This window comes from Schistocerca serialis, chromosome 1 (assembly GCF_023864345.2).
Source record: "Schistocerca serialis cubense isolate TAMUIC-IGC-003099 chromosome 1, iqSchSeri2.2, whole genome shotgun sequence".
In the NCBI taxonomy this organism is placed as follows: Eukaryota; Metazoa; Arthropoda; class Insecta; order Orthoptera; family Acrididae; genus Schistocerca; species Schistocerca serialis.
In genome coordinates, this window is record NC_064638.1 from 892199923 (window position 1) to 892221260 (window position 21338).

At 40.7% G+C, this 21338-nt stretch overlaps 1 protein-coding gene across 1 annotated transcript in view; it reads right to left on the bottom strand.

Annotated features, from left to right (window-relative positions):
• LOC126411417 (RING finger protein 10) overlaps positions 1-21338 on the bottom strand; it is a 119218-nt gene that overhangs the window by 25292 nt on the left and 72588 nt on the right. The window contains exons 5-7 of the mRNA XM_050081362.1: positions 15722-15917; positions 5501-5746; positions 2714-2888 (exon numbers count right to left, since the gene is read on the bottom strand). Coding sequence (XP_049937319.1) covers positions 2714-2888; positions 5501-5746; positions 15722-15917 — 617 coding nt within the window. The remainder of the gene's footprint in view (positions 1-2713; positions 2889-5500; positions 5747-15721; positions 15918-21338) is intronic.

Genomic DNA, 21338 nt, shown 5'->3' on the forward strand with positions numbered 1-21338 from the left:
CTGCTTCATTTACTGCATTTTTATATTTTCTCCTTTCATCAATTAAATTCAATATTTCTTCTGTTACCCAAGGATTTCTATTAGCCCTCATCTTTTTACCTACTTGATCGTCTGCTGCTTTCACTACTTCATCCCTCAGAGCTACCCATTCTTCTTCTACTGTATTTCTTTCCCCCATTCCTGTCAATTGTTCCCTTATGCTCTCCCTGAAACACTCTACAACCTCTCGTTCTTTCAGTTTATCCAGATCCCATTTCCTTAAATTCCCACCTTTTTGCAGTTTCTTCAGCTTCAATCTGCAGTTCATAACCAAGAGATTGTGGTCAGAATCCATATCTGCCCCTGGAAATGTCTTACAATTTAAAACCTGGTTCCTAAATCTCTGTCTTACCATTATATAATCTATCTCATACCTTTTAGTATCTCCAGGATTCTTCCAGGTATACAACCTTCTTTTATGATTCTTGAACCAAGTGTTAGCTATGATTAAGTTATGCTCTGTGCAAAATTCTACAAGGCGGCTTCCTCTTTCATTTCTTCCCCCCAATCCATATTCACCTACTATGTTTCTTTCTCTCCCTTTTCCTACTGACGAATTCCAGTCACCCATGACTATTAAATTTTCATCTCCCTTCACTACCTGAATAATTTCTTTTATCTTGTCATACATTTCATCAATTTCTTCATCATCTGCAGATCTAGTTGGCATATAAACTTGTGCTACTGTAGTAGGCATGGGCTTAGTGTCTATCTTACCCACAATAATGCATTCACTATGCTGTTTGTAGTAGCTTACCTGCACTCCTATTTTCTTATTCATTATTAAACCTACTCCTGCATTACCCCTATTTGATTTTGTATTTATAACCCTGTATTCGCCTGACCAGAAGTCTCGTTCCTCCTGCCACCGAACTTCACTAATTCCCACTATATCTAACTTTAACCTATCCATTTCCCTTTTTAAATTTTCTAACCTACCTGCCCGATTAAGGGATCTGACATTCCACGCTCCGATCCGTAGAACGCCAGTTTTCTTTCTCCTGATAACGACGTCTCTTGAGTAGTCCCCGCCCGGAGATCCGAATGGGGGACTATTTTACCTCCGGAATATTTTACCCAAGAGGACGCCATCATCATTTAATCATACAGTAAAGCTGCATGTCCTCGGGAAAAAATTACGGCTGTAGTTTCCCCTTGCTTTCAGCCGTTCGCAGTACCAGCACAGCAAGGCCGTATTGGTTAATGTTACAAGGCCAGATAAGTCAATCATCCAGACTGTTGCCCCTGCAACTACTGAAAAGGCTGCTGCCCCTCTTCAGGAACCACACGTTTGTCTGGCCTCTCAACAGATACCCCTCCGTTGTGGTTGCACCTACGGTACGGCCATCTGTATCGCTGAGGCACGCAAGCCTCCCCACCAACGGCAAGGTCCATGGTTCATGGGGGGGAGAAATAATGTATGCAGCTAAAACTATCTTCAAAACAACTAATACAGCATAAATTGACAGAATACTACAAATAGAAAGAAGAATAATTAGGACATGTATAAATAAACAGTATAAAATAAATGGACATTGGAGAATAGCATCAAATGAAACAGTATATAAGAAAATAGAACCAGTCATGAGCACAATCAGGAAGAAACACATCTTATTCTTTGGACATCTGATGAGAACTCCAGAAAACAGAATTAGTAAAAAAATAATACAAAAATTGTGGAATAGCAAGAGCGACATTAAATGGATCACAGAAATTAAGGAAGATATAAAAGAACTCCAAATTACAGTAGATGACCTAAAAAGCAAGACAGAGAAAACCATAATACTGCAAGACCTGCAAACCAGACTACAAATGAAAATCAATAAAAGACGTACAGGAAGAGTGGTCTCAGATGAAGAAAAAAAGAAAATATCTGAAAGAATGAAGAAATATTGGGCAGACAGAAGAGCAAAACACCTTTCATATAAGAATAGACTCTAATAATTATATTACCTAAATATCATATTAAGTTATTGTTGAGCCAAATTGTATCCCTGTGTAACAACTTGTTTACAACTTTGTATTTTTGACTAGAGTGGTCCAATGAAGGCCATAAAATAAATATTAATAAAAGTTATCATTACAACAATGTACATATTTTATTTTGGCATGCAACACCAGGGGATTATTATTTTACAAACAGTAGATCATACGCAAATAAAGAATATGCTGACTGAACTTATTGTGGCATGGCTCTTTGTCCAATAAAATTGGTACACATCACCTTGTGTAGCTACTTAGAACAGCAATGCTGTAAAACAAACTAAATTAAATGTAGTGAAGACAGCAATAAAGCTATAGTTTTTTTCCTTGAATGGAAAGGGCACTTAAACACAAGATATAGAACATTTGCAATTGACAATGATAATATGAGAAACAGACACAATGGAATAAAAGACTGTGTTAGCCAGAGGCACCAAAGACAAAAATGCATCATAACGTTCTATATTTGCATACAGGTATTCAAAGATAACCTGCCCAAGAAACTACACTACACAACACTTAACACCATGATTTTTATAATAATCAGTAGCTTTAACAGTTTAGTTCTGTTTTGAAATCCAAATTACTGATGGTTTTTGACTGCATGCTAATGCATCGTCATCAATTAAATACACAAGAAAATTCTGTGTGTGCACCACTGAGTATAAAGAATAATTCTAAATTAACTAACCTTGATAGAAATAAAAGTATTTTTGTGACGCCTGTGTTGATGGGCTCTCAAGATTTTCAACTGTAATATTTGCGGACTCACTCTCTTCACTGCAGAAACTTTCACAGCGTTTTCGAGCAGCAATATCTTCCACTGCTTCAACTGCTGTTGCTGCCGCTGCCACTGCCACTGGAAGCTACAGGGGGGAAATTAACATGTAAACATGAGTTCAAAGTAGTTGCCAGTAAAAGTCTCCCGATTCCTTGTTTAATTATTTCATCAACATTTGATAATGTTTCCCCATTCACACTCCACAGTCAGAAAGTAATTCTTAACGCAAATTCATACTATTTCTATGTTAAACCCTAGCAAAGTTACATTTGAAAGATTTTATTGAAATTTATTATATTATTGTCAACAGGTTTAGTAACTATTCAAATAGTAAATAATACAAAGAATGTAGCAGTTGAATTTACAATGAAATGAGGCTATACAGTGATCAGGCAGAACATTATGCCCCCTACCTAATAGCCGATATGTCCACCTTTAGCACATAATGGTGACACGCCGTGGCACGGGCGCAATGAGACAATGGTAGGTCGCTGGATGAATTTGACAAATCTGCGCACACAGGTCAGCTAATACCCATAAATTTCAGGGTAGAGGGTGGTTAGCTCTGACGCCACATTTAATCACATCCCAGATGTGTATGCATGGGTTCAGATCTGGCAAGTCAGTGGGGGGTGGAGTGGAGTGGGAGGCGGCCAACACACCAACAATCTAGAGGTGGAGTGGACGTGAGTGGCTAACAGGAAAATATTAAAAATTCCTGACAAACGGAATTACTTTTTGATGTGGAAGACTAGACATCAATAAGAACAAATCTATCTTATTGTGCTCCAACCTCACATCCAAGGTAACGAAGTATCTAAGTATGATGGGTGAGGCACCTTTCTTGATATTCTTACAACAACTGGTTTTAAACTTTCTATTTACTGCAAGCCTCTAAATTTTCATGGTATGCTGTGTATTTCAATTGACAATGGAATTCTTTCCTCAATATTCAGGCTGACAACTATACTACGATTAAAATTACTTTGTGGTCGGTAGTTCAGTGAGTTTAGTGGTACGAGCCAGCCACCATCCAATCTTAATTCTTTCTCAAGTGCCAAGTGGTTGCTGAAATACCTGTTTTGTATGTATGTGTTGTCTCTTGTGAAGTGTTGCCGGCTGCACAAAGGCAACACTGCCCCCCTCCCCGCTGCACTCTGTCAATTGCACAGTAATTTTAATTGGAGTATAGGCAGTGATTTTCCAGCAAATTTTAAAACTGGAGATTTCTAGGGCACATTGCTACATTTATTTTGGAAACTGGCTTGGTGGGACATGGACATAGGTCTCTGCTGCAGGACTGTCTTCTGTCAAACGGAACCCCTCTAGAGTTAATACTCAGAAGTATAAAATTAATCTTTGCTGGACAAGACAAGGTGTACATTTTGTCCATATAAACCAATCAAAGTAATGATGAGTCCCATGACTTATCTGATTGAAGGCTGCAGTACGGATTAATAAGGTCCTGTGCCAAACTTATTCAACAGACTCCTCAATAATTAAGAACCAAAAGGATACTGTTGAAGGCACGATTTTTATGTCAGACTAACTCATGGAATGCAATGCAATATGATAAGACTCGATACTGCAATGCTTGTGTTATGAAATATCCAGTGGATATGTAGTACTCAACTAGAACTCACTACTGGACTGTGAAAGATCAGTGTGACCTGATCATGTTCAATGCATCTTTCATGCATGGTGTGCGTGTTCTGGAAAATGTTGGCTTTGTCACATTGATACAGGATTTCTATAGATGCCAGCTTTCTGCCAACCCAGGCCATTGTTTGTCAAGTCAACAATGGTGCCACTGTAAGGTGGCTGAAAAACTGCTTTAACATAATGCTTTTTTTTAAGGCTACGCGTGATTTTGATTAAGTATGTTTACAATATTTAAAAAACTATGAATGTGTGCTGTCATTCAATACCATTCTTACGGTGGTTTCACGGGGATTACTGAAATATTCATTAAATGTGGGAATGTCTTGAAAAAGGATTTTTAAACATAGGGTTTTACTGTATATTTAAGATGGCCAATGGAGTTTATGACCTTCCAGATTCCATGAACTATTGATCCAGGGAAACTGGTAATTTCAATGCTGTGATGAAAGTGATTGCAAGCAGTGAAGACAGAATTCAAGCTGAAACAATTATTAAGTAAGCAAAAAATTGGAGACTACTTAATGTATACAACATTATAACAGCGAAGAGCATATCTGACTCCAGCTTCACCAGAAGCATTTATTAAATATCTGTGACAGGTTCTACATTTTGCTTTTATGTTGTTGCAATCTTTCAATTGAAAATAAATAAATACCATTTCAAAGTATTGCAAGAAATTCCTGAAGGGCTGAGATTCTCAAGAGCCTACATATGAGCCAAAATGAGAAATGTAAGTTATAAAAATAGAAGCAAAGTGTGTTCACTTAAAATTTCCAGCTACTGAAGTAATTTGTCAACTCTTTATTCTTTAGAAAGTCGACTGAAACTGTCTTGAACATTTTCAATTGTGGAGGGGGGAGAACTCAAGATAGGTGGTGGCATCTGGACGGCCAATCAAGTAGCACTGCTTTTCACATGCATGACATTAAAAGAAAATAGCCCTTGTTTAACGCAAGTTTGAGAAATTGTCTGTACCTCTAGTGACACAAATTAATTTTCAACATATTTAATATCTATGTAGGATTAAACTGATACCTTTATTTCCACATCTGCTATGTGCACTTGCAAATCAGGATGCGCAGGTTCCACAGTCGACAGTGTTTCGGGCAGTAGAGCTGCTGCTCCCAATTCCAGTAATTTGTTATCTTCACAAATGGTTGGTATTTTTCTCTGGCTCAATAAATCAATAGCTTGCTGGATGAAACAAGTTTCCGGCTGGGACTCATCATCTGCTAGTTGTACCTCTAACTCACAGCGTTCACGTTCTATTATTGACAGTACCTGGATGAAAACAATAGCACAATTTTCTGCATACTGGTTGATATCTGAAGCAGTGCTTTTGTTACAGTGTTTTAACTGCATTTAATACATTCAAATTAACAACTGATTGATGCATGAAAGTCTACAGTGATTTGTTTCCATGGTTACGGTGATTACTGATGGACGAGCTAAAACAGAACTTTACTTGTGCAAACATACAAAAAGGTTTACATTCATTATCTAGAACTTACAGAATTAGACAACTTTGGTACATTACTTTTGTAAACAAAAGCCAAACTCCCTATATGAAGGATTAAAAAAATATATATCTTTGTATAACTATTAACAATATAAGGAAAAAGACAGACTGCTAAAGAGTATAAGGAAAAGGATAAACTGCTAGTAAATGTAAAGATGACGTGGAGTTGTGGAGAGGCACGAAACAACAGTTAGACATTTAGTTTTTGGACGAAGCCTTCGTCGTCACAGAAAACACCAGCACACTTACTCACACAACCCAGCACACCTCACACATACTTAACTGTCCCACCTCCGGCAGCACGTAAGGGAATGCAAATGTCACGTTAAACAAAAGCAGCAATCTAGAGAGAGCAGGAAAGGGATAGCAGGACACACGTGGAGGGAGGACTCAATGGAGCATGACAAGACTGCCACTAAGTGCAGCATCGGGAGGTGGTGATTCAGAGGAGCAGGAGACCTCAGATAGTGGAAAACAAGAAAGGGGAAGAATGGGGAAGGAAAGATGGCCATTGGAAGGGGGCACCACACAGCTAGGGTGAGGGGATGTAAATGAGAAGGTGATGGGACATAGAAGGGCAGAAACAGTTGGGCAGGGGCTGTGAGGACAGTAGGTTACCGTATGTTGGGGCTGGGATAATTTCGGGAGCAGAGAATGTGTTGTGGGGATAACTCCCATTTGTGCAGTTCTGAGAAGCTGGTGGTGGAGGAGAGAATCCAGATGAACCAGGCTGTGCAGCCATTGAAATCATGCATGTTATTTTCTGCTGCATATGTGCCACAGAGTGGTCTACTTTGCTTTTGGTCACAGTTTGGCAGCAGCCATTCGCCCCAGTAGACAGCTGTTTGGTACGCATACAAATATAAAAAGTTGTGTATTGATAGCAGCAGAGCTGGTATATGACATGATTGCTTTCACAGGTGGCCCCATCTCTGATGGGCCAGGATAAGCCTGTGACAGGACTGGAATAGCAAGTGTTAGGTGAGTGTATTGGGCTGGTCTTACACTTGTGTCTTCCATAGGGATACTACCTCCTTGGCAAGGGGTTGGGACTGGGAGTGGCACAGGAATAGAGGTTGGATGGGTGACAGAATACCACTTTAGGAGTGGTGGGGGAATGATCTTGGGTAGGATGTCCTGAATCAATGATAATCAAAGCTCTGATGAAAGATGCGGTTCAGTTGTTCCAGTCCGGCATGGTACTGGGTGACGAAGTGGACACTACTTTGTTGCTGGTTTTTCAGGATGATGGGAGGATTGTGGGTACGTGAGAAAACGGCACAGGAGCTCTTTTTGTACACTAAGTTTGAGGAATAGTGCCTGCCTGTGAAGATCTTGGTGAGAACTTCAGTACACTGGGCAAGGATGTTCTTGTCACTGAGAGACCATGGTTGTCCAGATTGTAAGGGGTATTTTTTGGTGTGGAAGGGATGATAGTTTTCTAAATGCAGGTACTGTTTGCATTTGAGTCATCACAGAAGAGGTGGTCAATATCCAGAAAGGCAGCATACAGGTTGAGAAGGACCAGGTGAAGGTGATCGGAGAGAAGGTGTTGTGGCTGTGAAGGAATGAGGATAGTGTGTCTTGGCCCTAAGACCAGGTCCTTTAGATATTGTCAATGAACCTGAATGAGACTAAGGATTTGGTGTTTTGGGATGCTAGACAGGTTTCCTCTAGATAGCCCACACACAGGTTGACATAAGATGGGGCCATGTGGGTGCCCATATCTGTGCTGTGGATTTGTTTGTATGCCTGGACTTCAAAGGAGAAATTGTGTGTGTGGAGGAGGCAGAAAATTGGCATTAGTCTTCCACCAGATAGTCACTGCAATTCATAATGACATTAGTGGCACATTTGTCTGCATGTAGAATGGTCAGGATCTGTTCTGAGGTTGTGTATGGCTGTTCTCTATTCTGCTGAAAGGTTAGTGTTCTTAGGATGGGATCTAGGGAAGCACCCCAGAAGGTGGTTATACATGGGGGAGGGGGGGGGGGGGGGAGATCACAATTCCAAGGTGGTATGAGGCAGGGTTCAATATGGGTTAGGTTGGCTTTGGTTGAAGGAATTGGTGGCAAAGAAGTGTTTCCATTGCAGGGGTTGAGAGGATGAGAGTAGGTCTTTGACAAGTCCAACATGGTTAAATTTGGGTGTAGGGCTTAAGGTGAGGTCTTTGGATAGGACTGAAACTTCTGTGGGGCTGGGGATTTTGGTGGGAAGTTAAGCAATAGTGTTCTGGGAATGTTTCGGCTCTGGATTTAGTGAGGTGTTGGCAGAAAGTTTTCGGTGATGTGGCAAGTTGGAAAGGACAGCTAGGCAGGGTCTGGATGCTACAAAGGGTTGGGCTGTGCCACCTCAAGGTGGCAGTAGAATTCCAGCAGGTGATATCTGGAGCACTCTGTCAGGGGCTGGAGACCAAGGGATTTAATTTCAGACATGGGATGTATGTAGTACGGATTGCACAGTAGCAGTGAATAGCAATCTGTCCTTTTCAATAATATAAGGAATTCCAACCTTGAATTTCCATTGTTTGTTTTTGCCCAATGATTTTTCTTCCATCCCACAATTCTGTGATTTATTTTTTCCTCTTGTTACTATTACTTAAAGTATTTCCCTTCTGAGTGTGTGTCTCTCTCTCTCTCTCTCTCTCTCTCTCTCTCTCTCTCTCTCTCTCTCTCTCTCTCTCTCTCTCTCTCTCTCTCCTTTCCTGTGTTTATGCATCATCTTCCAAACCACACAGATCTGACTTCCAAGCCACACTATGTCAATGATCTCGTCCGTGCATAATGCACAGCCTCGTGACCATGTAGATTGTCAGTTAACATCTGATGCCCAAAATTCTTCCCATCAATAATTATACATTATTTCTATTGACCAAATTCCCTCCCTCAACCTCACGTATTTTCTCATTCATTTTCCACACTTACGCATGCCACACGAACCTGTGAACCTCCACCTAACCCATCCCTCTGGTGTGTGTACTTCATGCCAACCATAATGGACACTAGTGTTTATGTATCTTGACCTTACCTTTGATAACAAGAAAATTGGCACCAAATGTTCTACGCTTACTCCGAAGCACATCCTACAGATGGATGCAGCAGAAAGATGTTATTAACTGGTCTTCACACAGTACGGTGTGACACTGCCCCTTTACTGCGCACTGCCACATCATGCACACTGCTCTAAAACCATGCTTTAATGTCACCAGAAAGGGTTTTTCTTGTCAGGCATTGCTAAGTAACCTGTGTGTTCCTACTGTTTTTCATTACTCTGGTTGAAAGAAGCCACTTGCTCTATCCACCAACTTTTTGGATGAAGTGTTAACATTTGCAGTTTCTCAATGTTTTAAGAACTTGTCTTTCCTTTCTTGTATAAATTTGCTTGGTGGGTCATTGTAATCAGCAAAGTATTGGCATTGCTGATTATTAGAATTTTGAGCCAAGAATGTGCTGATTGTAACAGCAGCCCAACTTCACCAAACTCAACTTGACTGAACTTTCATATTTTGTCGCCTTGGAAATTGTGAATTTTTAAAAGAGATGCCACAACTTGACAAACTTGAGTTGATCCATTCCATAGTTTCCATAAGCTCATTAGCATTTGAAGCCTCTGCATAGGATAACATTGCAGCAACATTTCTCTGAGAAGTCAAATAAGAAGTAGGGCATACAAGATGGAAACTGTTCATAAAATTTGTTCCAAGATCATGACCGGACTGTATGTAGTTCAAGAAGGTTTTTTGATCAGGCTGGAATTTGTTCAGTGACTAGGATGCTTTTTGTCTATACATATTACTAAATGAAAGACCCTTTCCCATTTTTTTTTTCATCTGCAAGGAAAAGATAATCTCAAAAACTACTGTACAGATTTTGATACAATTTTCAGTAATAGATAGACTGGTCAACGAGAAAGGTTTGTGTAGACAATTCATCATTGGTACACCAGAAGAGTCTTCAGACTGTAGACATTTTGTGCTACCCTTGCAGAGCCAATGAAGGTTGCTAGTATTACTAAACAAAGCCAAACACCACTCTGAATTTTCTAAACAATCAATTGTGCTGGTGAAAGCAGGGCCCACACATGTATTCCATCTGTATTAAATAAATTGTAGAGGTGGCTTTGCTACAGCACCCTTCTAAACAAAAGAATGCTATTTTTATTTTAGGTTTGACTGATAAGTAGGCAACATCCACTGGTGTGGAAACATTATGGACAAAGTAGCTTTCACATGATGTGACACTGCCAAGTAATGTAGCTTGGTGAAACTTTAAATGAACATAGGAAAAACTGCTACTGTATGGCGCAGAAGAAATACCCTATGAGACAAACAAAAATGACACTTCTATTCAAATACAATAATTATACTTCAGCCATCACAATTTATGATGGTCCCCTGGACTTCACAACAGCTGGGACATGGTTCCTGAATGAGTGTGCAACGTGCTTTCATGTTGGCCACAAAGGTGGCAATGGGGTTCTTGTGGTAGGGCATTTCATTCCTCCACAAGCACAGTTGACAAAATGCTGGATGGTCACTGGTGCGTTTGACATGCCGCAATACATCTCCCCATTGCATCCTTCACATACCTGATGGGATTTAAATCGGAGGAATAGGTAAGCCAGTCCATTCACCCAATATCATATCATTCCAAGCACTGTTTCACATGCACAGTTTGATGCAGTCACGCATAGTCATGGCACAAATAAGTAGTCAGGACCAACTGCACCCTTTAAAAGATAAGGCAATAAATACACCTTTATCACATCATGCTTCCCCACACAATAACATCTGCATCACCAAAATGATCCTGTTCGATAATACTGGACATACCCTCATATGGTGATGTTGAGATGTGGTATCCATAATGCATGCAGGATCATTGTCAAACGTGATCGTTCCAGTGATCCAGTTGTTGAGGTGTGGGGAGGCATGATGTGTCATGGGTGTACGAATCTCAAAATTATGGAACACAGTACACGTATCAGTCAATGTTATTGTGACACTGTACTCCCTCCCCACGTGCATGTTTTCAGGGGTGCATCTGACCCTGCCATCATTTTTGTGGGTGACAGTGCACGACCATATTTAACAACATAGGTGAAGCAGCTCTTGGAAAAGAGGATATTTGGTAAGTGGACTGGCTTACGATCTCACTGATTGCATGTGAGAGGCATTCTGGGGACATATTGCAGCATGTCCACATGCACCAACGACAATCCGGTAATTTGTCAACGACAATCCGGTAATTTGTCAACGACAATCCGGTAATTTGTCAACGACAATCCGGTAATTTGTCAACGACAATCCGGTAATTTGTCAACGACAATCCGGTAATTTGTCAACGACAATCCGGTAATTTGTCAACGACAATCCGGTAATTTGTCAACGGCACTGCTAGAGGAATGAAATTCCCTATCACAAGAACTCTTACTGACCTTTAGGTCAGTGTGGGAGCAAATTGCAGAGCATGCATTGTAATTAGTGGTGATCACACACACTATTAATAACCATCCCCTGCCTTTTGTAAGGTCCAGGGGACCATTCTCAATGGATTGCCATGGTCATTAAAGAAAACGGTCTTTCTAATGAAACACAAATGAAGGAAACGGCAGGTGATAATTTTTAGCACTATGGCATCAAAGTATGCAAAACTTTTGTGCGGAAATTTTGAATTGTATGTTTAGATATTAATAATTTCCTACTTGCATATAGATGTTTGAGATTGGTAGATTTTATAAGTAGTAACTTACCTGTTGAGTTACTAATGAAGTGCTGAATATACCTCAAAGAATTATTGCAGTTACAAAATGGTTGAAAAATTATGTTCCTCAACTTTGACATCAAAGAAAATGGAACTAATGAATGATATCACTAAAAGTTTAGTGCTGGATTGAGCACAAAAAGTTTTGCACCTGATACAGATATCTCCTTTGGGCCCTACTTGTTCCAATTTTAAGCCATCTTTGATGCAGTTGGCATAAAAAACTGCTTAAAATTTAAACAGGAGTCTCACTTTAATAGATCTCTCTTATGCTTATAATACTGTCAGCCACCAGTCACTGCTCATTAAATTTTGTAACATGACTAACGACTTTTGAATGACAAAATTAGCAGAATGTCTCCTTCAAAACAGACAATTTTGTGTGACAATAAAAATGAGCAGTAGCCACTGAAGAAGGCAAAGGAACGGCCCACCCTAAGGCAGTGTCCTGGCACCAATTTTATATCACATCCATACAAACAACCAGCCTATAAAAGCTGAGGCGAGACAGTTTATTATGTGCCAACAGTACTCTCGTGGCCACCCAAGGAAGTGGAAGGGAAACTGACGTTGACTCTCAAAGAGTTAGGGGTGTACTAGGGCGAGAATTCCCTCAAGCCAGATTCCCACAAAAAAATGTGTGCCTTTCATGATAGAAACAATGCACAAAAACAGCGAGTGGATGTGGTAAGGGCAGTAGCTGAAACCACGATTGATCACTCACTGAAATATTCGGGTATCCAACTTGACCAATCTGACATTTGACAATATCTGTCAAAACATTACGAGAAAAGCATGTACGACAAATGATGATATCTGAAAACTGAACACCATGAACTGGATAGCTAAAATTTTCAGAACATACGCTCTTGTGGAGATTGGAAAAGGGAATTGCAGAGGAGCAGGGAAGGGGAAAGACTGGCAGTTTTGTTGGCAGACGCCAACATGCAATGCGGGTGAGGGGACATGAACAGGGAGGAGGATATAAGGCAAAGGTGTCAAAAATTGTTTTTGCAGGGTGTGAGTACAGTAGGTTACCATCACACAAGGCTGAGATAGTTTTGGGAGTGGAGAATGTGGTGTAAGGATAACTCACATCTGCGGAGTTCTGGAAAGCCTGTGGTGGAGGTGAAAACCTAGATGGGCCCAAGTTCTGGAGTACCCATTGATATCAAGCATATTACGTTCAGCTCCATGTTGTGTCACAGGGTGGTCTACCACGCTCTTGGCCACAGTTCGGCAGTGGCGGTAGCCGTTCATCCTTGTTGACAGCTGGTTGGTAGTCACACCAACATGAAAAGCTGTACAATGATCGCAGGAGAGCTGGTATATGATTTTGTTGCTTTAACAGTTGGTCTGGCCTCTGATCTGGTAGGATTCCTATGGCAGATGCTTGGGATTGGAAGTGGCATACGAATGAAATAGGATGTTGGGGTGGTTGGGTAGGCAGCAAACACCACTTTAGGATGGGTGAAAACTCTCTTGGGTAATCAAAGCCCTGATGAAGAATGTGGTTTATTTGTTCCAGTAGGGTGTGGTATTGAGAGGTGAAGAGGGCTCTCCTTTGTATCTGGTTTTTGGGGTTGGTGATAGGATTGGGGGCATGTGGGGAAATGGCCCAGAAGATCTGTTCATGGACAAGGTCTGGGAGGTAGTGTCTGTGAAAACCTTAGTGAGGCCTTCAGCATTCTGGGCAAGGGAGTTGTTCTCACTGCAGATACATCATCCCTGGTTGTGCAGGCTGTATGGTACAGGTTTTTAGGTGTGGAATGGATGACAGCTGTAAAAATGCAGGTACTATTGATGGTTTGTACGTTTATGTGGACGGAGGTTTAGATGGAGTCATCAGAGAGGAGGTGCTGACTGTCCAGGAAAGTTGCATACAAGGTGGAGGAGGACCAGGTGAAGCAGAAGGAAGAAGAGGTGTTGAAGTTCTGGAGGAATGAGGATTGTGTGTCTTCGCCCTGGGTCCAGATCATGTAGATATCATCAGTGTATACCTGATCAAGACGAGGGATTTAGTGGTTTGGGAGGCTAGAAAGGTCTCTTCTAGATACAAAATTGTCAAGGATTTTGGGCCACTTGTTGACAAACTGCCTGTTTGCTTCTGTCTCAGGTTCTTAGGCTGACAGTTGTTTGGCGATTCTGCTGAACTTTTGACAGCACAAGTGGCTGGCATTGTCAGTGCTTCACCCTCCATTGCTGGAAGCCATAAGCAGTTTCTCCTCTAGACAGCCCATAAACAGGTTGACATACGAAGGTGCCATGTGGGTGTCCACAGCTGTGTCCTGGATTTGTGTGTGTATCTTTCCTTCAAAGGAGGAGAACTTTTGTGTGAGGTTGAAGTTAGTCAGGTGTATGTGGAATGAGGTAGTAGGTTTGGAGTCTGAAAGGCGTTGGGAAAGGTAGTGTTCAGTAGCAGCAAGACTATGGACATGAGAGATGTTGGTGTATAGGGAAGTGGCGTGAACAGTGACAAGTAGGTATCCAAGAGGTAAAGGGGTGGGGATGGTGGAGAGCCAGTGAAGGAAATTGTTGGTAATTTTGATGTGGGAGGCTAGGTTGTGGGCACTTGGTAAGAGGTGTTTGTAAATGAGGGGCGAAAATCTTTCAGTGAGGGTACTGTAATCAGCTACAAAGGGTCGTCCAGGATTGTTGGGTTTGTTGATTTTGGCGAGCATGTAGAAGGTGAATATGCAGGCTACCATACGGATGACGAGGGAAATAGATTCAGGGGAGAAACTCTGAGAAGGGCCTAAGGCTTTAATCAAGTATTGGAGGTTATGTTGGACTTCTAGGAAAGCATCACTCTGGCAGAGTTACGTTAACAAGCAACAGCTACATCTTTCGGAGTAAATATGGTACAATGAAAGATAGCGCAGTGCCAATGTCGGCCAGTATTCTCCGTCTCTGCACAGAACACATAATCACGCAGCCAGCTTCTCACTTGCATGTGAATGACCAATTCAGCCAAACTCAAAATATTTTACGTAGATTGTTGTGTGCATAAACAACTAAATTCATGGCAAAAGTTTGACTGGTTAGTTAAACAAATAGATAAATATAGAATTACAGTAAAACTATTTTGTATTGCTTTATACAAAATGAAGTTTTTAAAACGGTGGTTGGTGAGGTTTTAGTATATTTTCAAACTTGCCTTCTTTATCTTACCGAGAAGGCCTACAGAACCAACCAAATCATTTTTGTACCAGAAAAGCTGCTCTTTTCAATAAAACAAAAATTAAGAAAATATATCATATTTAGAAATACAAGATCAAAGCTTACACAAAATTTAAGTGAAACTTATATAACCCCTCCCCCCCCCCCCCCCCCAACGTTGACAGCACGTAGCACAGAACCTTGGAATTTTAACAGTGTGTTGAAGAGAAAAAGCTTTTCATCTGATCCAAACATCTTCCCTATATTACTAGTAGTTTCAATTTTAAACCATCTTAAATTTGGCCAAGGCTTTCGAAGAACTATCTCAACATTTTACTGGTCCCCACAGAAAACCTTTAATTTTTGTATTTTTCAGTTAAAATGTAACCCAATTTTGTTTCATTTTATAAGGAATATCTGTGAAAAATTACTGTAATTGGAGACGATTCCCTATTACTTTCTCCCCTCTACAGTAGTCCATTTGAATGAATTTACTACGAGTGTCAAACCGTCAGTATAAATCACCACAGAAATGTAAATTTGATGAAGAATTAGCAGACTATATTTCTGTATTTACTTCGGTGGGATGCAGCCAAACTGATATTTCAACAGTACGCTTATTGTGAACAACACGTCGCAAAATGAGTTTCCCTTTCAATCTGATACTAACATGAAATACCACAATGCATACCTATATGCTGAATGGCAGAAGAAATGTGAAATAAGTCAGTTCATTTAATACAGAAGTGAACATGCATCCGTTAGCTAAATGTGAGAAATAGGAGAAAATGCCTGTGCTTCATAGAATATACAAACCTCCGCTGGTGTTGCTAGTAGCAGCTTTGAGTAAGTTGTGTCTAGTTCTTTCTCAGAAACAGAAAGCAGCTTCTTCATAGGGAGGTCCTTGCACTGGTCAACTGGCACAGGCAGAAGTGAGCCCTTCTCTCTCTTCATAAGGCGTAATGTTATTTCTTCACCTACTGAAAATTGCGTGTGTGGAATAGCAATGACGCTGAAATTTAAATATCACCATGAAAATTAAAATTGTTTTTTAAAATATGTTCAGACAAATTAATGATTTATGGCACTCTTAACTACGAATTAAAAAGTTACCAATACATTAACTTTATCCATTATGTACTTGGTAGTTAACAATTTCAGTTAACTGTACACATACTTTCATACTTCTACTGCTCCTGCCCGACTGTCTTCACCTCCATACCAGAGAACTTTCTTCAGAGACAGATTTCCACAGCAGATATAATATCAGTTTGTCAGTCTAGTCAAAATGTTCATGATCTCAAGTTATCCCATATAAATTATTGTTAGATTCCTCTATACACCACTTCTTCCTCCCCAAATTGATAAGTTCTTGCATGAATGCAACAGCTTTATTTATTTCATACAAGCTAAACTGCTGTGTAATTTCCACAGTTACTAAGTGAGAATTAAATTCTCCCTGAACTGCCTCTCATAAATACTGCTGCAAATCACTTTCTGCAATGTGAACATCTTGACCAACCACGACATCGTGTAGCATTTATAGTTCCAAGAAGAATACAGCTCAGCATGGGCTTCCCATGAATTGTGTAGAATTTAATTTAAAATAATACTCTATTCAATTCTGAGTCTATTTTTTGCTGCCACTTCTCAATAAATTTAAGACCAATGCCAGAAATCACTTTACATTTTTAAGAGCCTTACCCAACAAACTTTGGGCACTGACATGTGCCAACCCCCATAGTTTTGTTTGTTCTCCACTTGAATATGGTTGAACAACGCAGGTGTATTTCACGATAATTAATGTTTTCACACTAATCTGCTACTCAGTACTCTCACTGAAGTATGTTTTTTTTAAGGCTAGCCATGCTCTGTGGGCCTTGTCATATCCACAATTGCTGAGAAACAGTGTGTCGACCTACCTAATTAGCAGTGAATTAGAAACATGTAACAAAATCAAACAAATCCATGACAGAATAACAGTAATATTATGAAAAGGATAGGTTGCTATTCACTGTGTAGAAGAGGCATTAAGTCGCAGACAGGTGCAATGAAAAGACTGCTTACCAGTTAAGCCCTTTTGCCCAAACGTTCTCCTCTGGAAATAGAAACAAATAAAAAACATGCACGCACACGCGCGTCCACTCGCTCGCTCGCTCCCACACACCGGCGCTTGCGCGCACATGGATATTGTCTATGGCAGCTGTTTTGCAACAGTAGGGGCAGTCCGCAACTGAATCTGATATAAGCAGCAATCCTGTGTTTGTAGTGGGAGTGGGTGGCATAGGGTGGGGAACGGGAGGGATAGGACATTAGGGATTGGGAAGATGACGTGCTGCCTGCGAGAGAGTGCGGGGACGTGGTGGGGTTGCTAAGTGCAGAGTCAGGAGGCTGTGAAGGGGGAATGGAAAATGCTAGAGGGGAGGGGAGAGGAGAGCAGCAGAAAGGGAAAAGACTAGGTGCGTTGGCAGTATAGAAGGAATATGTAGTGCTGAAGTGGGACCAGGGAAGGTGCTAGGTTAGTGGAGGATAGGGACTAGTGAAGTTTGAGGCCAGGGGGGTACAGGAACAAAGGATGTTGTTGGGTATGTTGTAGATAGAGTTCACACCTGTACAATTCTAAAAAGCTGGTGGTGTTAGGATGGATCCAGATGGTGCAGGCTGTGAAGCAGTCAAAGTGAAGCACATTGTGTTGGACAGTTTGTTCAGCAATTGGATAGTATAATTATCTCAGGCCAATTACCTCTTGCTGGCAACAGTTTGGCAGTGGTTATTCCAGCTCAAAGACAGCTTGTTAGCTGTCACGGCCACATAGAAAGCACGAAAATAGCGGCAGTTTAGACTGCAGATTACAGTCTCCATTCACTTACCACCTCCCACATATTCATTGTTGAGGACACGGAAGCAGTCCTCCCATGACTCAGTACTTCCCAGGACTGAATCACTTTCTCCACCATTATTACAACTATCTCTTGCCTTGTCCTGACATGAGGAATATCCTCCACAGCCCTCCAACAGTGGTATTCCGCTGCCCACCAAACCTACACAATATCCTTGTCCATCCCTACTCTAGTGCTACTCCCAACCAACTGCCTCATGACTCATATCCCTGCAACAGACAAAGACGCATTACTTGTCTCATACATTTTCCTCCTACCATTTGCTCCAGTGCTAATATGTACATCTCCAACCCCATCAAAGGCATGGCTACCAGTGAAAGCAGCTATGTGTACAAACTAAACTGCAATCACTGTGCAGCTTTCTACATGGACATGACCACTAACAAGCTAGCTGTCTGCATGAATGGTCACCATCAAACTGTGATCATGATACAGCTGGACCACCCGGTCGGTGATGTCCCATAACACAATGTGCTGCGCTTCAATGACTGCTTCAGAACCTGCACCATCTAGATCATTCCTGCCAACACCAGTTTTTCTGAATTGCGCAGGTGAGAACTCTTCCTTCGACATATCTTTTGTTGCTGTAGCCCTCCTGGCCTCAACCTTCAGTACTCCCCTCACCCACCACCTACCTATCTCCTCCCCTTCCCTGTTGCTGCTCCAACATTACACATGCCTTCTATTCCACCAATGTGACTACAGTCTTTTCCCCTTCTCTGCTCCCCCCACTCCCCGCGCCCAACTCCCTCCATGCAGCCTCCCAGACTACACTATCTAGCCCCCAAGACGTCCCTTCACACTCATACAGACAGCACATCTTGTGCCCATCCCAACCCTGCTATCCCTCCCCTTCCCCACCCCATGCCACTGCCTTACCCCTATCAGCCACCCCAGATTATTGCTCACATCAGACACAGTCCAGTCCAGCCCAGTCCAGTCAGCCTACAGCGGCTGGAGACATGGACCATGTATGCGTGAGTTGTAAATGTGTGTATTTTCTATTTCTGAAGAAGGGCTTTTTTGTCCAAAAGCTTAAATGTCTAGCAGTCATTTTGCTGTGCCTGTCTGTGACTTAATGCTTCCTCTATGCAGTGAGTAGCAATCGACACTTTATGAAAAATGTAACAAAGACAAAACAATTTCAAAACCAAGAAAACCAAGTTGTTTCTGTTGCGCATGAAGCCACATGCAAAACAGATAGAAATGATACAGTGAAGGAAGGAAGATAAAGGTTTAATATCCCATCAGCAAAGAGGGATATAAGATAGCAGATGCATTAGCCAGAGGTACCTGTAGGTATACAATTCCCTGTTGGAGTCAATGTAGCCATACAAGACAACTGGTCGCCAGAGATGCAGCATAACTGAGGCGGAAGAAACTCCAGTTCAAGCAACTTGAAAAGCTAGTAAGTTAGGAGGGGTACACCTTTTAAAATAAATGAATAAATAAATAAATAAATGTTTCACTTCTTTTAACAAATACAGGCATGTATGTTTCTGTAAGTCAGTAAAAATGCTGGCTTACGTATGTGTGTTAAACTGCTGCCACATAACAAGCAATCGTATTGCTGATATTTGATTGTAGTTACATTTTAAAATATTAATTTATTTAGAGTGAGAATTCTTCTTACACAACCATAGTACTGTGTCACGAACTATGCAGTACTTGCAAACCTCAATTTATCAGTCAAAGGGAAGCGTTTTTATCCAATAATGAAGCAAATATTTTACACAAATAGATAAAAAACACAAATCTCATTCAATCATTCTTTTCAAATTATTTGTGGAAACTTAACAATTCATACTTCTATTGCTGACTTGCCAGCTAGTCAGAGGATGGAAACAGAAAGACTGCATAACAAGCACAGTCATAGTTTCCACCACTAAAAGTAGTAGTTTATCACTAGTGGGCCTCTCAGCTGCTCCATCATAAATTAGAGCAGAAACTAGAACTATTCGCCCATTTAGGCTCAGACAGACGTAACTACATTTTTGCCACTTTTGAGTTGTTAGTACCATAAGGTACACGGAATCAAGACCTATGTCACGGTCAAACAAGCGTAACTCTGTCTTATGTGGTTTCAGTTTTTGTTGTCACGTATCTACATTTGACGAAAAATAGCAAGGATCAAACAGACGGAAGAGCTGATCCATTTTTAGACCAAAGGACGCAGCATGAATTTGTGAAATGCAACAGCTCTTACATTTCTCTGATTGTAACAGAACTTTTAGAAGTTACTTTTCCCACTGCTTCTCTTTAGACGCATTGTCACTGTTGTATTTACAAGCAAGTAGAAGTATTATGGAGTCCAGGGGAAGAAGGATGGTGAAAATGTGCCTGGAGAAGGAACAGAATGTAATGGAATCTTTGAAGTATTAGAACCTGTTTCTTAGTGTATGTATTTTGGTGGTAAGTACTATTATAATAATGATGATAATAATAATAATAATAATTATTATTATTATTATTGCTATAACTGCTATTATTATTATTATTGTTTATACCAATAGCTGAGGAAGACCGTGATGTGGAGATGCTCAGGACATTCATTCACTGGTTCAGGTAGAGGTGGTGATCCTTCCTATGGACTGGACAACACGACAGATTCTGGTGAGTAGCCAAGCATTTACTAGACACTATAGTAGTTCCAGTTAATTTTCTCTTCCTTCCTCTAAATACCTGTCATGTTATTGTTACAGACAGTGGTTTGGACATGGAACGTCCCTTGTAAAGAATGGCACAAAAACTGCTGAGGATGCAACTATTGCACAAGTAAATCATCACAATCAGGATGGGGAAATTGCAGATGACAATTCTGGTATTGAGAATAGTAACTAAACAAGAAAACTAAAAAGGGCAGCGATTAAAGAGGGATGGAAAAGAAATCAAAGAAAAATCAATCAACAGCATGGTAGGGTACATATTTCTACGAAGAAATCTGAAGTTCCTGCAAGAAATATGAAGCCAAAAGATTACTCTATTAAATGTCCACGAGACTGCAGCAGTAAGTTTACTGAGCAAGACAGGCAAAATATCCATACAGCCTACTGGGATCTTGAATCAATTTAACTACAAAGGCAGTAACTAAATAAGTTAGTGGAAGAAGAAGAAGAAGAAGAAGAAGAAGAAGAAGAGAAACAAAGTGTGAGGACAAAATCGGATAACTCACAAAGGAAGAGGACCAAGAAATTCTATCTAATAAAGGGATCCGATAAGATTCATGTGTGTATGCAGTTTTCTCTCGAGACATTTGACATTTCCGAAACCTTTGTAAGATGGAGTATATATATATAAAAACAAAGATGATGTGACTTACCATACGAAAGCGCTGGCAGGTTGATAGAAACACAAACAGACACATACATCCACATAAAATTCAAGCTTTCGCAACAAACTGTTGCCTCATCAGGAAAGAGGGAAGGAGAGGGAAAGACGAAAGGAAGTGGGTTTTAAGGGAGAGGGTAAGGAGTCATTCCAATCCCGGGAGCAGAAAGACTTACCTTAGGGGGAAAAAAGGACGGGTACACACA